This window comes from Danio rerio, chromosome 7, assembly GCF_049306965.1.
Source record: "Danio rerio strain Tuebingen ecotype United States chromosome 7, GRCz12tu, whole genome shotgun sequence".
In the NCBI taxonomy this organism is placed as follows: Eukaryota; Metazoa; Chordata; class Actinopteri; order Cypriniformes; family Danionidae; genus Danio; species Danio rerio.
In genome coordinates this window covers 15,071,699-15,088,410 of record NC_133182.1, presented here as the reverse complement: position 1 = coordinate 15,088,410, position 16,712 = coordinate 15,071,699, and the positions used below count along the sequence as shown (strand labels likewise).

Here is a 16,712-nt window from a genome sequence, read left to right as displayed (position 1 = left end):
TTGTGTAAAAATAAGGCTCTTAAAAATAATTTTCTATTTGCTTATGAATGAGTTTCTACAATATGTTTGTTGTCAGCAATTATTTTATTCATTTATCATCATCATCATCATCATCATCTTATTTTCTCTTTTCTTCGACCTTCTGTTTTATCCACTAAACCTTAACTGTGTTTCTGCTGTGATGTGCTAGAAATGCTCCAGAGGAAGGATGAGCAGATCGTGTCGCTCCTGCTGGAAAAGATGAAGATCTTTCGAGAGATGTGCGGTTCGTCTGAAGACCCACAGGTCAAGATGCTTTTCAGGGCCAACAACGAGGAGGTGGCGAAGGGGGAGCCCATCATGACAGACGCTCTGAGAGAGGGTAAGAGTCTCTTCAGCTGGACTCAACCTGTCCTCCCCAAACCCATCTCTTATTTATGACTGATTAGTGTTCAGGGGCAGCTGCGGCAACAGCTCATTTCCAGCTCTAATCCTCTTTCAGCAGTACTAACTCACTTAATGTAATGCAGTTAGTGATGTGTGTGTGTGTGTCTTTATGAGTGTTTACAATATGTGTCTACAGTATGTGTCTATTTTAAGTCAACAGCACCTTTAGAAATATGTTTTCTGAGAAAAATGACTTGCTCAATACTTATTTTCCTCCACTGTATGGAGAGTCCTCAGACAGATCATAAACCAGATGTGTGTTTGTGTATCAGTGGAAATGCTGCAGGCGCTGGTGAACAGCAGTCTGGGCGGAGCGGTTGGGCAGCAGGTGGCCTGTGCGCAGGGTATCATGGGACCCGTGTGTCTCCCACGCAGAGCCGAGACCTTCGGAGGCTTTGACTGCCACCAGATGAACACCTGCAAACGTGAGCTATTTAATATGGCCAGAAGGAAACGTTGATGCTAAAATAAAACAATGGCTTTTTATAATCATGATTTTGACTTGCTTTAATTAATATTTTACTAGTTATTTTGCCAAAACCAAGTATTCAGAGTAAAGTGCATTTTAAAGGCTTAACTAGGTTCATTAAGAAGTTAGTTTAGCAATCAAAAAAAAAAGAATTAATAAATTTGAATTGTATTTAATTTTATTGTATATTTATTTTTTATTTTATTATATATACTTTTTATTTTCATTCTATATTTTTATTTCTATTATATTATATTATATTTTTATTTTATTTTATTTTATTTAAAAAGGAATTAATTTTATTCGTATTTAAATTTATTCTATTTTTATTTTTTATTTTATTTTATTTTTTTTTATTTTCGTTCTATATTTTATGTTTTATTTTATTTTACTTAAAAAATAATGAATTAATTTGAATTGTATTTAATTTTATTGTAAATATTTTTTTATTTTTATTTTATGTATTTTTTATTCTATATTTTATGTATTTTATGTTATATTTTATTTTATTTTATTTAAAAATAATGAATTAATTTTAATTGTATTTAATTTTTTGGTATTTTTATTTTGAATTTTATTTTATTTGTTTTGTATTTTATTTATTTATATTTTTGTCATGGAATTTTTATTCTCTCAAATAGAATTTTACATTATACAACAATCCGCAATACAATGCCCAAATAAAACGATCAACATTTAAAAGAAAAAAAAAATGAAAGAAAATAAAACTATAAATAATAATAATAATAATAATAATAATAATAATAATAAATCTGAAAAATACAAATACAGAAAAAAATAATAAAAATATTAACAAACCCTATTCATAAATACACATACTGTATACTTTCTCTCAATCTATATTTAAGGTTTTAAGAGATTAAAGAATGCAATAAATTGTTCTCCTCTACCTCTGACATTGTACTTAATTTTCTCAAGTTTTAAAAAGAAGACCAAATGTTTGAGCCACAATGAAATAGAGGGGGTTGTGGGAAGCCCAAGACAACAGCATTCTGCTCCTAGCGAGAACAGATGAAAAATCCACAATGTCAGCGTGTCTCCGGTTTAATGGTTGACACTGAGAGGGAACACCAAAGATAGCAATTAAAGAGCAAACCGGAAACTTGACCCCCAGAATATCAGAAACAATTTTAAAGAAAGTAATCCAATAGTTTTGCAACTTGGGACATAATACAAACATATAACTACGATCACATGGTGAGTTTACATTTATCACACATTTCTGAAATATATATATTTTTTTCATTCTATATTTTTATTCATTTTTATAAAAAATATTTAATTTTAATTAAAAAAAATTATTTTAAAAGTTTTTATTCTTTTAATTTTATTTTATAAATATATTTTTTCATTTTTTATTTTGTTTAGTTTTTATTTTATTTAAAAATGAACTTTTTTTAATTGTTATTTTATTTTATGTATTTTAAATAAATGAATTCATTTTACCATATTTTTATTTTATTTAATTTAATTTAATTTTATTTTATTTTATTTTATTTTATTTTATTTTATTTTATTTTATTTTATTTTATTTTATTTTATTTTATTTTATTTTATTTTATTTTATTTTATTTTATTTATTTTATTTTATTTTATTTTATTTTATTTAGAGCTGAAAGAAACAAGGCTTTCTCCAGAAGAAAAATATAATAGGTTACACTGGAATAATTTCACAGGAGGGCTTATAATTATGTTTTCAGCTGTTTATAATGTAATGTAACCAATTATGTTTCTAATATAAAACTACATTTTTATAATGCAATTTGTACTGAGTAATGGACTTCAGCTACAAAAACACTGTCACACACAGTCAGAGTAAACAAAATAAAAACACAGATAAGTCACATTTTATAATAATATTTAGAGGTGATGTAAAACATACTACTACTCTAAATAAAATGAAATTGGAAAAAAACACACCTACCAAATAAAAAGAGCAAAAATCTTATATTCCAGGAAAAAAAACAAATAAAGAGGCAGTTGTTCATACATTGTTTATATTTTCTGTAGATGGTGAGAAAGAGGAGGCTGAAGATCTGCGGAGGACAGAGTCTGACAGTGTGCTGAAGAAGGTAAGGAAGCCAAGATTACATCATTCTATTCAGTCAGAGACTGAGTTGGTTTTAAAATCTAAGTGTGCTGTTTCAGTATACTGTAGTAAACATTTAAAGTGAATCATCAATTTTCATCAAAGTAGTCTTAAAACTATTGAACAACTTCCATTTTAGTCCTAGGACAGTACAACACTGTACAATAGATAGATACTGTAGATAAATGGATGGATGGATGGATGGATGGATAAAACATTTATAAAATGTAATTGCATATCTACCCATATATGGAGAAATAGTTTTTAAGATGGATGGATGGATGAATAGATATATAGATAGGTAGAAGGATAGATGGATAAAACGATAGGTGGATGGATTGATTGATTGATTGATTGATTGATTGATTGATTGATTGATTGATTGATTGATTGATTGATTGATTGATTGATTGATTGATTGATTGATTGATTGATTGATTGATTGATTGATTGATCGATCGATCAAATGAACGATTGAACTTTGTTGTCATTACACATGTACAAGTACAAGGCAACGAAATGCAGTTTAGGTCTGACCAGGAGAGCAATAGCAGCAAGTCCAGGATATAGCTATAAGTTATAAAGTGCAGTTACTGTATAGAAAAATGATGGTGATGTTTATAGATATGAACATTATGTACAGGTTGTATTAACTATGAACATAATGAGATTTACAATATATGAATATATGTAGAGGTTGCTATCAGTAATCAGAGGTATGCAGATTGATATGATCATTATATGCATTTGTAGTGGGTATGTACAATTCAAGATGATTTAGTGCAATGTAGTGCGATTAATTGTGCAAATGTTAAATATTGTGTAATGGCGTGTTTATGGGGAGTGTAAGTTATGAGGAGAGTGTGGGGGTGTATGAGGGGGCAAAAGGGTCAGTGGGGGTCAGAGTTCAAAAGGGAGACAGCTCTGAGGAAAAAGCTGTTTCTCAGTCGTCTGGTTTTTGTCCAGGTGACCTGAAGCACCTGTCGGAAAGAAGGATAGAATGTCAATTAAACCTATAAAACATCTGGAAGGAAAATTCAGTTTGAAGATAAATATCTTATTATACAAATAATAATTTATAATCTGCATAATTTATTTTTTTCTATGCTTTATTTCATGTTCAAAGTTACATTGTTAACACAGAGTTCACACAGACATGGAAAACAGGGAAAAGTCATGAAATTTTGATATGAAATTTTCCATGACTGGAAAAGATTTGGAAATATACAGAAAGACCCACAATTGTATTGGAATAGTCATTGAAATTAGTGTAACAAATATCTGTATACATAAATATGGGAAAGTTGACTTTATTTCTTTCCTGTCCTTGGCCAAAAACATGCTCTCGCATTATTAGTGCTGTGTAAGCATTATCTAAATAATTTTTACATAGATATAAATTTAAACTAAGTAGATTGTTGCGTGTCTTATTTTATGCTGTAATCAATTTGAACGTGCGTTGTTTTTCTTATTATTTACCATATACAGTGCACTCACCGGCCACTTTAATAGGTACACCTGTCCAACTGCTCGTTAACTCAAATTTCTAATCAGCCAATCACAATGTCAGCAACTCAATGCATTTAGGCATGAAGACATGATCAAGACGATCTGTTGCAGTTCAAACTGAGTCCTCCACAGTCACCATAACTCAATCCGATAGAGCACCTTTGGGATGTGGTAGAACGGGAGATTCACATCATGAATGTGCAGCCAGATGATCTGCTGCCACTGTGTGACGCTATCAAGTCAATATGGACCAAAATCTCTGACGAATATTTCTAGTATCTTGTTGAATCTATACCATGAAGGATTAAGGCAGTTCTGAAGGCAAAAGGGGGTCAAACCCGGTAAAGTAAGGTGTACCTAATAAAGTGGCCGCTGAGTGTACAGTATGCAGTCATTACATGAAACTATAGGTTATTTCATGGGATTTTAGTTGTAAAAATGTGTCTAAACCCCGTTAACAGTTTTGACATCAATAAAAAAATCCTGCAACCCCAATAAACAGAACCAGATTTTGCACACTGCCCTCTGGTGTCAGTCAGTTCTTCCTACACACACATGTGCTGTCAGGTTTTTGTAGATAATGGAAGTCATTAGTGCAGCAGAGGCTTGGTGGAGGGTGGAAAATGAATAAACCTCCATTAGGACTCCAGCATGGCCTGAGTCTGTAATGTGTGTAATGAGCGCCGCTGTTCTGTGTTGTGCTGGGCTGTTCTGGGATCAGGACTGCTGGGCTGATTAAACACTCTCAGCTGGGCTGAGTAACGCCGCAGTCTCTGCTTGTCTGCTCCACAGGGAGGAAACGCCAACCTGCTGCTGCTGCTCAAGAAAAACAGTGAGGTAAGACATGAGCGCATCATTTCCTCACACTGCAGCCTGCTATAGCGATGGGAAGTTCAGATCATTTCCTGGAACTGGACAATTCGTTTTGCCAGTTCAAAAAAACAAATCACTGGTTCTTTTACGCCACTTAATTACGTCATCATCCACAATGATGTAATGACAATCCTCCCATGTTAGGACTCAAAATCAAATAGGAATTAAAAATATAAAGTCAATGATCATAATTTAAGTCCCTTAAAACATCACAATGAACTCCAAAGTTTCATACAATTAAGTTTTGCATCCCAAATGATTTCCATTGAGGTGATCACAACTGTTTTGTTTTATGTGGATGTTTGTCCTGTCTAGAGTTGGTCTAAGATTTGGGTGTGCCATATTTAATGTCTACGGTGATGTTGTAATTGTTGTTTTAAAGATGCGTGAAGTAACGTTATTGAGTGTTTTTGCTCTCTTAAAATTAAGAAATAAAGCATTCATTGCAAGAGGATAGGAAATATTTTTTACAATATATATAAATATATTAAAATATTTTTACAAAATTAAACAGGACATGGTAATATATCGCAATAGCTAGCATCAGCATGTGAGCACATTTTAAATGTCACTTTTTTCAGTGTTTAAATGTTAAATGTTGATTTTTAATTGAAGTTATCTGACTGCTCTTGTTAAATGATATGTTAAGTGAGTTACATTGCTGTCAGTTGTTTAAGATTGGAATGTCATAATTTTTATAAAAAATGTATGAGTATGACAAATTAAGAATTAGTTGCATAAAAAGTTCAACAAAGGAAGTTAATAGTGAGAGACACTCAGCAAAGTGTTGTTTGAGTGTTGTGATAAAAAAATAAATCAATAAATAAATATATACACGGTGGTTCATTCCGCTGTGGCGACCCCTGATTAATTAATGGATTAAGCGAAGGAAAATTAATGAATGAATAAATACACCCAGCAATTTAGAAATAATGTTTTGTCAATATCACAACCATCTTATTTAATTACTTGTATATATTAAAATTGTATATGTAAGTACTCTGTATGTATATATTTGTGATGAGTACATTTTAGTTTGCTGTTGTTGATACTTTATAATTAAATCATTGTTTTTTGCCTTGTGTTTTCTGACAGCAGGTTCTAACTAGCGTCACTCACCTTCATGACCTCCTGAGCTCTCTTCAGGTGTGTATTTCATAAAGTAAAATAGAATTTTATATATGTATGTAGTTGAAGTCAAAATTATTTGATTTTCACAGTATTTCCTAAAATATTTATTTCTTCGAGAGAGAAAGTCTTGTTTATTTTAGTTAGAATAAAAGCTTTTTTTAAACATTTTAAACCATATTCAATATTATTAGTGCCCTTTAGCAATATTGTCTACAGAACAAACAATCTTTATACAATGACTTGCCTGATTACCCTAACTTGTCTGATTAACCTAATTAATCTAGTTAAGCCTTTAAATGTCACTTTAAGCTGAATACTAGTGTCTTGAAAAATATCTAGTAAAATATACTGTAAACTATTCTGTCATCCTGGCAAAAATAAAATAAATCAGTTATTAGAAATCAGGTATTAAAACTATTATATCTATAAATGTGTTGAAAAAATCTTATCTTGGGAAAAAATATACAGGGGGAATAATAATTCAGGGGGGCTAATAATTCTAACTTCAACTGTATGTATGTATGTATGTATGTGTATATATATATATATATATATATATATATATATATATATATATATATATATATATATATATATATAGCCCCCTTTATTTTTTATTTTTTTAAATATTTCCCCAATGATGTTTAGTGGAGCAAAGAATTATTATTTATTTATTTATTTATTTTTAATTTCAAGTTTTTACTTTTAAAAAACATTTTAAGGACAATATTATTAGCCCCTTTAAGCTATATGTTTTTTCGATAGTGTACAGAACAAACCATCATTATACAATAACTTGCCTAATTAACCTAACCTGCCTAGATAACCTAATTAACCTAGTTAAGCCTTTAAATGTCACTTTAAGCTGTATAGAAGTGTCTTGAAAAATATCTAGTATATAGGGGGGGCTAATTTTATGTGATATTAATATTCTTTAATATGAGAGCCTTATATTACATTGTTTTGCTTTTTAAAATGCAGTGTAATCCTGTAATGGCAAAGATGTATGTTAAGCTCAAAAAGCATTCCTTATTGTTAAGGAATTGACGGCATATACTGCTTAAAATGCCTTGTGCAAATCAAGGTTTTGAGAGTGCTTTTTAAAACATGGTACAATTTAGATATTTTTAATAAACATTTTTGAACAATTTAAAGAGAGACTTCACCCCGAAAAAAGAAAATTATGTTATAATTTACTCGCCCTTTACTTCATTCAGGCGATTAATTTATTTCTTCTGTTGAACAAAAAAGAAGATATTTAAAAAAATGTTGGTAACCTGTAACCATCGACTTCCATAGTGTTTGCTTTTTCCGCTATGGAAGTCAATGGTTACATCTTCTTTTGAGTTCAACTGAAGAAAGAACCACGAGTTAGGTTTGGAACCACTTAAAGGTGATTAAATAGTGAGCATATTTTCATTTTTGGGTGATATATTCTGTCTATGCATCCTTGCTGAATAAAATATTTATTTTTAAATTATTAGTTTAAATTGATTAATTTCTTTTTAATTATTCCTGTTGGACACACAGAAGTTTGCCTGATTTAATATACCTTATTAATGTGTTTGCAGATATACTTGTATAATAAATAAATATATAAATTAAAGCACACCAGGCTTAGTGTGTCCATTTACAATGATTTAACCTTAATCTATTTCCTGTATGCCTTTTTGTCTCCAGGCTGTGGTCCTGCAGCAGGACACGTTCATCGAGGACCAGCGTCAGGCCCTGAGCGAGCGTACCCCATCCCGGCCCTCCTCTCGCCCTCCATCACTGGTGGAGCAGGAGAAGCAGCGCAGCCTGGAGCGCCACCGACAGGACGCCGCCGCTCTGCTCCGCCAGCAGGCGGCTCACGCTGAGGAGAAGAAGCGCAAGGAGAAGGAGTGGGACGTGAAGGAGCGTGAACTGACCGACCGCGAGGTGCTGCTGCATGTCAGGGAGGAGGAGGTGCGCAGGCGGAGCAGAGAGATGGAGGAGGCGCAGGTCCAGCTCCAGGGGCGCAAGGAGGACTATCAGAAAGATCTGGAGCGACTGAGAGATGCTCAGAGGAAGCTGGAGAGAGAGAGAGAGCAGATGCAGAAGGAGATGGAGAGAGTCGAGCACCTGAGAGAGGTCCAGGTAAGACTTTTTAAAGGGATAGTTCACTTGTAAAGGACAATTCTGGCATCGTTTACTCACCCCTTTACTTGTTTCAAACCTTTATGAGTTTCTTTCTATTGTCGAACACAAAAGAAGATAATTTGAAGAATGCTGAAAACCTGTAACCATTGACTTCCGTAGTATTAGTTTTTCCTGCTGTTTGGGTCTATTTAAGACCAAAGTTGATGGAGAAGCATCAAGATTTTGAAGTAAAAACTCCTAGAGAAATAGAATTCTAAATGAGCAAAGAGTAATCTTTAACTTCTGGAGTATTAGTATTTCCTGCTGTGGAAGTCACAGGATTTCAGCATACTTCAGAATATCTTCATTTGTGTGAGACAGAAGAAAGAAACTCATAAAAGCTTGGACCATAAACCACTTGAGGGTGAATAAATAGTGAGGACTTTTAGATTTTTGGGTCTCTTTAAGACCATAGTTGATGGAGAAGCGTCAAGATTTTGAAGTAAAAGGGGTTTACTGACCCACAGAAGTTCCTAGAGAAATAGAATTTTAAATGAGCAAACAGTGAGCATGGCTTGTTTTTTCCACCGCGTGCTGAATGGATGTTGTAAAGTAAGCATGTAGTAAGTAGTAAAATGAAGAGGGAGTGTGCTGGGATGTCCATGGAAACAGCTGAAAAAAATGAAACTATTTATTTTGGTTAACAAGCACAAATTAATATTAAATAAGCAATGAATACAGTGATACTGGGTTGAATTATGTAATAATTATAAAATAATTAAACATAGAAAACAGAAATAATAAAAGATTTAAATAAAATAGCCAAACTCTGAACAAACAAAAAATGTATTTAAACGAAATACAATAATCAGATTTTTAAAGTAATAAAAAAGTAATACACATAATTAAATGAGTACATTCATAAATAAATGTGTACTATAATGAAAGGAGAAACCAGTTTTTTTCAGTAATGATGTAATTTAGTTCACCTCAAAATGAAAGGGTACTCACTATTTCTCAATTTCTTAACTCACCATTCTCAAATGTTTCAAGTAGCTCTGTTGAACTCAAAAGAAGATATTTTGAAGAATGCTGAAAACCTGTAACCATTGACTTCCATAGTATTCATTTTTCCTGCTGTGGAAGGTTTTCACAGGATTTCAGCATTCTTCAGATTATCTTCTTTTGTGTTTGACAGAAGAAATAAACTCAACAACAAGAAACAAACAAGATTCATATTTCATAATAAACAGAAATTTAATCAAAAAATGAAATTGATCAAAAAGTATTACAAAAACTAAATAAACTGTAATAAAAGGGAAAATCTGTTTTTAAAAAGTGATGATGTAACTTATTTTACCCCAAAATGAAAATGTACTTGCTGTTTAATCACCTTCAAATGGTTCAAGTAGTTCTGTTGAACTCAAAAGAAGATATTTTGAAGTATGGAGGCTGGAGAGAGAAAGAGCAGATGTCCATGTAAAGGTTGTCACAAGCCCTAGAAAAAAGGTGTTCACACTACAGGTTAGTAGTAAGCTAAGGTAATGTTAATTGCATAATGCAAATCTTACATTTATGCTAACGAACAAACAAATGATCAAAAGAAATATCTTAATGCAATTAAATTCAAATATATAACATTTTAAATTGGTGTGTACTTTAAACTTTAATTATGTACAATTAAAATGATTAAAATCTTTATTTCTGGAGTCATCCACCAAAATTTTGCGGTTCAGGCCACGTTTTGGCACCGGTACTGTTTTAAAAGTATTAATTAAGGCAAGTCATTTTTCTTTTTTAAATATTTCCCAAAATGATGTTTAACAGAGCAAGGAACTTTTCACAGTATTTCCTATAATGTTTTAAATGAAAGTCTTATTTGCTTTTTTTTGGCTAGAATAAAAGCAGTTTTTAATTTTTTAAAATCATTTTAAGGTCAATATTATTAGCCCCCTTGAGCAACTTTTATTTTGGATTGTCTATGGAACAAACCATTGTTATACAGTGACTTGCCTAATTACTCTAACTTACCTAATTAACCTATTCACTTTATTCTTCGCCGACGAGCGGGCGCAGCCATTTGAATCTTTTTGGCTTGAGACTTCCGGTCTCATTCACTTCCATTCATTCTTAGACATTAAAAACTGCTTGTTTTACTGTTTGATGTTGCAAACTGTTATTTTCTGATTATATTATTCTACTTGGTCTGTATAGCCATGCAAACATTTGTTTTCTGCCGTTTATTATTCCTAGTCATTTCTCCCATATGCGACTGAATCAGAAGATCTAAAACAATCAAGAAAACAGGCGCACTTCAGCATTTTAGAATAAGGTCAATAGTTAAGCCTTTAAATGACACTTTAAGCTGAATACTCTTATCTTGAAAAATATCTAGTAAAATATTATGTGCTGTCATCATGACAAAAAATAAAATAAATCTGTTATTAGAAATGAGTTATTAAAACTATTATGTTTAAAAATGTGTTAAAAAATTATTTTTTCCATAGAACAAATTGGGAACAAGAATATATAATAATTATAGTAATTCAGGAGGTGTGTATGTGTTTTTTTTCATGACTAACAGAAGTTATATAAAACTTCCATTACAGTCTAGAAATAAACATTCATTCTCTGACAGACTGACCTATGATATTGTGTTCTAACATCTCTTCTGGTTTGTTGTCCAGGCTCGTCTTCATCGCACCCCATCCAGCACATCCGAGGATTCGCTGAAGCTCCACAGCAGCAGCTCCATTGAGCGAGAGGCTTGGGAGAGCGAGTTATCGTCGAGTCCCCGGAAAAACTCTCTGTCTCGCATGGACTCCAAACAGAAGAGCCGCAGCCTGTTCTCTCTGGGTGGAAAGAGTCAGAGCACAGAAGGACAAAACCAGATGCCCACACGACTGCTTCAGCTGGCCACATCCAAGGAGAAGAAGGACAAGAAGAAGAAGAAGAGCAAAAGCCAGACTCCTCAGGATGCAGGTAAACACACACAAACACACACACACAAACACACACCACATCACACAAGCTAATTTAATAGAGATCATGATAAACAATTGATTCAATTAGTCTGCAAAACCACTGCTGCCACATCCGTTGTGACTGGAATTGGTAACAAGTTCTCTGTCGCAGAACATCACACATTTATTTCTGGTAAATGTGAGAGACTGCAGGCAAGAAAAAACATATGGGTTTTTCATGCACCTGTCAGTTTTCATGTTTTGGCCTTTTTGGATTTTCATAAAGTGTTTTTTAAAGTTTTTTAGACTGCTAAAGAAAACATCTAACATACTTTTAAGTCTTGTGCACACCAGGATGCCTACCACTCTTTCATAAAAGCAGTGTTTTTTAAACATTGAAACATGAGTTGAATGAACGTGCCAAATTACGCCGACAGTAGCTGAGGCTCAGGGAATTACAGAAATACCTCATTATACAAGATGGCGCTACAAACACTCAGTAGTACTGTTGCACAGCAGTAGCAGCCAGCTGTTAAAAACTAGCCTAGAGCATCATCTGCTGTTAAAAACTAGCCTAGAGCTCCATCTGCTGTTAAAAACTAGCCTAGAGCTCCATCTGCTGTTAAAAACTAGCCTAGAGCATCATCTGCTGTTAAAAACTAGCCTAGAGCTCCATCTGCTGTTAAAAACTAGCCTAGAGCTCCATCTGCTGTTAAAAACTAGCCTAGAGCATCATCTGCTGTTAAAAACTAGCCTAGAGCTCCATCTGCTGTTAAAAACTAGCCTAGAGCTCCATCTGCTGTTAAAAAACTAGCCTAGAGCTCCATCTGCTGTTAAAAACTAGCATAGAGCATCATCTGCTGTTACAAACTAGCCTAGAGCTCCATCTGCTGTTAAAAACTAGCCTAGAGCATCATCTGCTGTTACAAACTAGCCTAGAGCGCCATCTGCTGTTAAAAACTAGCATAGAGCATCATCTGCTGTTAAAAACTAACCTAGAGCATCATCTGCTGTTACAAACTAGCCTAGAGCTCCATCTGCTGTTAAAAACTAGCCTAGAGCATCATCTGCTGGTAAAACTAGCCTAGAGCATCATCTGCTGTTAAAAACTAGCCTAGAGCATCATCTGCTGTTAAAAACTAGCCTAGAGCATCATCTGCTGTTAAAAACTAACCTAGAGCATCATCTGCTGTTAAAAGCTAGCCTAGAGCTCCATCTGCTGTTAAAAACTTGCCTAGAGCATCATCTGCTGTTAAAAACTAGCCTAGAGCATCATCTGCTGTTAAAAACTTGCCTAGAGCATCATCTGCTGTTAAAAACTAGCCTAGAGCTCCATCTGCTGTTAAAAACTAGCCTAGAGATCCATCTGCTGTTAAAAACTAGCCTAGAGCATCATCTGCTGTTAAAAACTAGCCTAGAGCTCCATCTGCTGTTAAAAACTAGCCTAGAGCATCATCTGCTGTTACAAACTAGCCTAGAGTGCCATCTGCTGTTAAAAACTAGCCTAGAGCATCATCTGCTGTTAAAAACTAGCCTAGAGCATCATCTGCTGTTACAAACTAGCTTAGAGCTCCATCTGCTGTTAAAAACTAGCCTAGAGCATCATCTGCTGGTAAAAACTAGCCTAGAGCATCATCTGCTGTTAAAAACTAGCCTAGAGCATCATCTGCTGTTAAAAACTAGCCTCGAGCCCCATCTGCTGTTAAAAACTAGCCTAGAGCTCCATCTGCTGTTAAAAACTAGCCTAGAGCATCATCTGCTGTTAAAAACTAGCCTAGAGCATCATCTGCTGTTAAAAACTAGCCTCGAGCCCCATCTGCTGTTAAAAACTAGCCTAGAGCTCCATCTGCTGTTAAAAACTAGCCTAGAGCATCATCTGCTGTTAAAAACTAGCCTAGAGCTCCATCCGCTGTTGAAAACTAGCTTAGAGCACCATCCGCTGTTAAAAACTAGACTAGAGCATCATCTGCTTTTAAAACTAACCTAGAGTGCCATCTGCTGTTAAATACTGGCATAGAACACCATCTGCTGTTAAAAACTAGCCTAGACTGACTTCTGCTGTTAAAAACTAGCCTAGAGTGCCATCTGCTGTTAAAAACTAGCCTAAAGTGCTAGGCTAGCTTAGAGCATAATCTGCTGTTAAAGCTAGCTTGAAGTGTTGTCTGCTGGTAAAACTAGCCTAGAGTGAGCGCTATCTGTTGTTAAAAACTATCCTAGACTGACATCTGCTGTTAAGAATTAGCCTAAAGCTCGATCTGCTGTTAAAATCTAGGCTAGAGTAGAGCGCCATCTGTTGTTAAAAACTAGCTTAAAGCGCCATCTGCTGTTAAAATCTAGCCAAGAACACCATCTGCTGTTAAAAACTAGCCCAGCCTAGAGTGCCATTTCTTGTTAAAATATAGCCTAGCATGTCATCCGATGATGAAAACTATCATAGAGTGCCATCTGCTGTTAAAAACTAGCATAGGGCTCCATCTGCTATTATCTTGGAGAATCATCTGCTGCTAAAAACTAATCTAGAGAACCATTTGCTGTTAAAAACTAGTCTAGAGTGAAAAACTAGTGTAGCCTAGATTGCCATTTGCTTTTAAAAACTAGCCTAAAGTGCCATCTGTTGATTAAAAACTATCCTAGATGGCCTCATGCTATTTAAAAACTAGCCTAGAGCGTCATCTGCTGTTAAAAACGGAGCTCAGTCAATTCCAGATAGATTATCATTGCATTTTGAAAATCTCTGAATCAACACAGAATTGATTTCTGGAATGTTTTTTTCTCTACCGCTGTAGTCAGCAGGATGGCATTTGCTTCAGAAAAAAGTGTGAATAATTGACTAGTGATTTGTCTTGTGTATCTGTCTAAGTCTGTGTTAATTTCTCAATTCCTGCGGTTTGTTTTGTGTCTCCAGCTTCACATCTGCTGCCTCTGACGGAGCCGGCTGTGGATGGAGAGATCTTCTTCTGCTGACTTTTACCCATCATCCCTTCTGTCTCCTGGAATCTTGATCAGATCATGTAGGAAGTCACCCTAAGTGCCCTCTTCACGGTTCGGCAGAAGCAGTTTTGCTCCGACGATCTCTTTATAGAGTAATGAATCTCCCCAAACCCCAAATTCAAAAGAAGAATAAGGAATAATACTTGGCTTAAACCAAATGAAGCCTGTTTTGGGGTTGCTTTGTGCATTTTGACATTATTTTAATAATAATTTAACACTTTTATTCTCAAATTCTCATTACTGTAATGTAATGTACTGTAATATAGACCTATACAGACACACACACACACACACCATAGAGTGTTTATATACCATAGTAAATTCATTCATTTAGCTTCGGCTTAGTCTCTATTTCAGAGATCACCACAGTGGAATGAACCGCCAATTATTTCGGCATATGTTTCACGCAGCGGATGCTCTTCCAGCTGCAAACCAGTACTGGGAAACATCCATTGTCACTCATTCACACACATACACTATGAACAATTTAGCCTACCCAATTTATTTATAACCATCTACTTTCTTGCTGTGAGGCGATTGTGCTACCCACTGCGCCACCGTGATGCCCCTACTTATTTTTTATAATATTTAACTAATATAAAAATTATGCAATTATTAATATTATTGAATTAAATATTAAATATAATCAAAGTAATTTATCCTTTTTTTTTTCTTTGAAGGTTAATTTAATTTTCTTGTTTTTGTTTTTAAAGTAAATTTTTATCAGGTTATTGTTATAGATCTTAAATTATATACAAAAATGATAGTTTTTTATATAAAATATTCAATAGTTTTTGATGATAGTTTTTTATATAAAATATTGATTTTTATATGAAATATTCAAATCTAATAGCTGATGTTTTCAAATATAAAACAAATATTGAGGGAAAAAACATTACAGTAATGAGAATCAATAATAATTTTGTATTATTTCTATACAATGGAACAAAAACGATCAATGAATAATTAGATTTTTACATTTTTGAGGATCATGGTAGAAGTATGGTATAATATATTAATTGTTTATCGTATAATATGTAAATTGTCATGAAAATAATGTCAATGCACATATACATATGAAGAGTTCAGATGCAAAAACCTCTAAATGCCATCTGAAATTTCCGTTAATAATGACAATTTGTCCCAGCCTCCTTTGTTTATGTGGAAATACTTCACTTTAAAGACCAAGAAAAGGACTTAATCTTTGCCATAAAAATTATATTACTCAACATACACACAGGAGCCTGATAAAAATGCTCATTTAAACAGAAAAATTTCAGATGGCATTTAGATGTTTTTGCATCTAAACCAGGGGTGGGCAAACTCGGTCCTGCATAGTTTAGCTCCAACTCTAATCAAAAACACGTGAACCATGCCAATCAGTGTCTTCAAGATCACTAGAAATCTATTAGCAGGTGTGTTTGATGAGAGTTGGAGTTAAACTGTGCAGGACACCGGCCCTCCAGGACCGAGTTTGCCCATCCCTGATCCAAACCCTTCAACTTTATCCAACTTTTAGGAACAACAAATAATAACTTGACTTCTAGTTGATCATTTAGTATCAGAAGTGGGCCTCTAGAATACGCTAATTTTACCAAATAAAATATGATCATGACCTAATTTTGAAATTGAATAATTGAATCAGGACAGTAAAGTCTGACTTTGTTTAGACAAAAGTCTTGTCACTTAACAGAAATAATGTCCAGTATACAATATGAAGTCATGGTGCTGTGGAAAAAGAACGAATATTGTGTATGACTCCCATGACGTTGGAGGACTGCATCCATACATCTCTGCAATGACTCAAATAACTTATTAATCAAGTCATCTGGAATGGCAAAGAAAGCATTCTTGCATGTCTCCCAGAGCTCATCAAGGTTATTTAGATTCCTATTTAAAGCCTCCTTCATCTTACCCCAGACATGCTCAATAATGTTCACATCTGGTTACTGGGCTGGCAAATCCTGCTTTCAGGAACTTTGATGTGGAGGCTGAAGTATAGGAAGTAGCGCTATCCTGCTGAAGAATTTGCCCTCTCCTGTGATTTGTAATATAATGGGCAGCACAAATGACTTGACACCTCAGGCTGTTGATGTTGCCGTCCACTCTGCAGATCTCTCGCACTCCCCCATACTGAATT

General features: G+C 34.0%; 1 protein-coding gene across 9 annotated transcripts in view; it reads left to right on the top strand.

The window, feature by feature from the left end:
- The window catches only part of LOC108190639 (A-kinase anchoring protein 13), a 95,147-nt gene extending 80,008 nt beyond the window's left edge, over positions 1–15,139 (top strand). For 8 of the 9 annotated variants that reach the window (XM_073908108.1, XM_073908107.1, XM_073908105.1 and 5 more), the window contains 8 exons: positions 191–361; positions 699–851; positions 2,927–2,988; positions 5,307–5,351; positions 6,483–6,533; positions 8,199–8,636; positions 11,306–11,600; positions 14,487–15,139. In XM_073908108.1, coding sequence (XP_073764209.1) covers positions 191–361; positions 699–851; positions 2,927–2,988; positions 5,307–5,351; positions 6,483–6,533; positions 8,199–8,636; positions 11,306–11,600; positions 14,487–14,545 — 1,274 coding nt within the window. In that variant the 3' untranslated portion in view covers positions 14,546–15,139. The remainder of the gene's footprint in view (positions 1–190; positions 362–698; positions 852–2,926; positions 2,989–5,306; positions 5,352–6,482; positions 6,534–8,198; positions 8,637–11,305; positions 11,601–14,486) is intronic. The other variant, XM_073908113.1, reaches the window with a different exon arrangement.
- Positions 15,140–16,712: the final 1,573 nt, after the last annotated feature.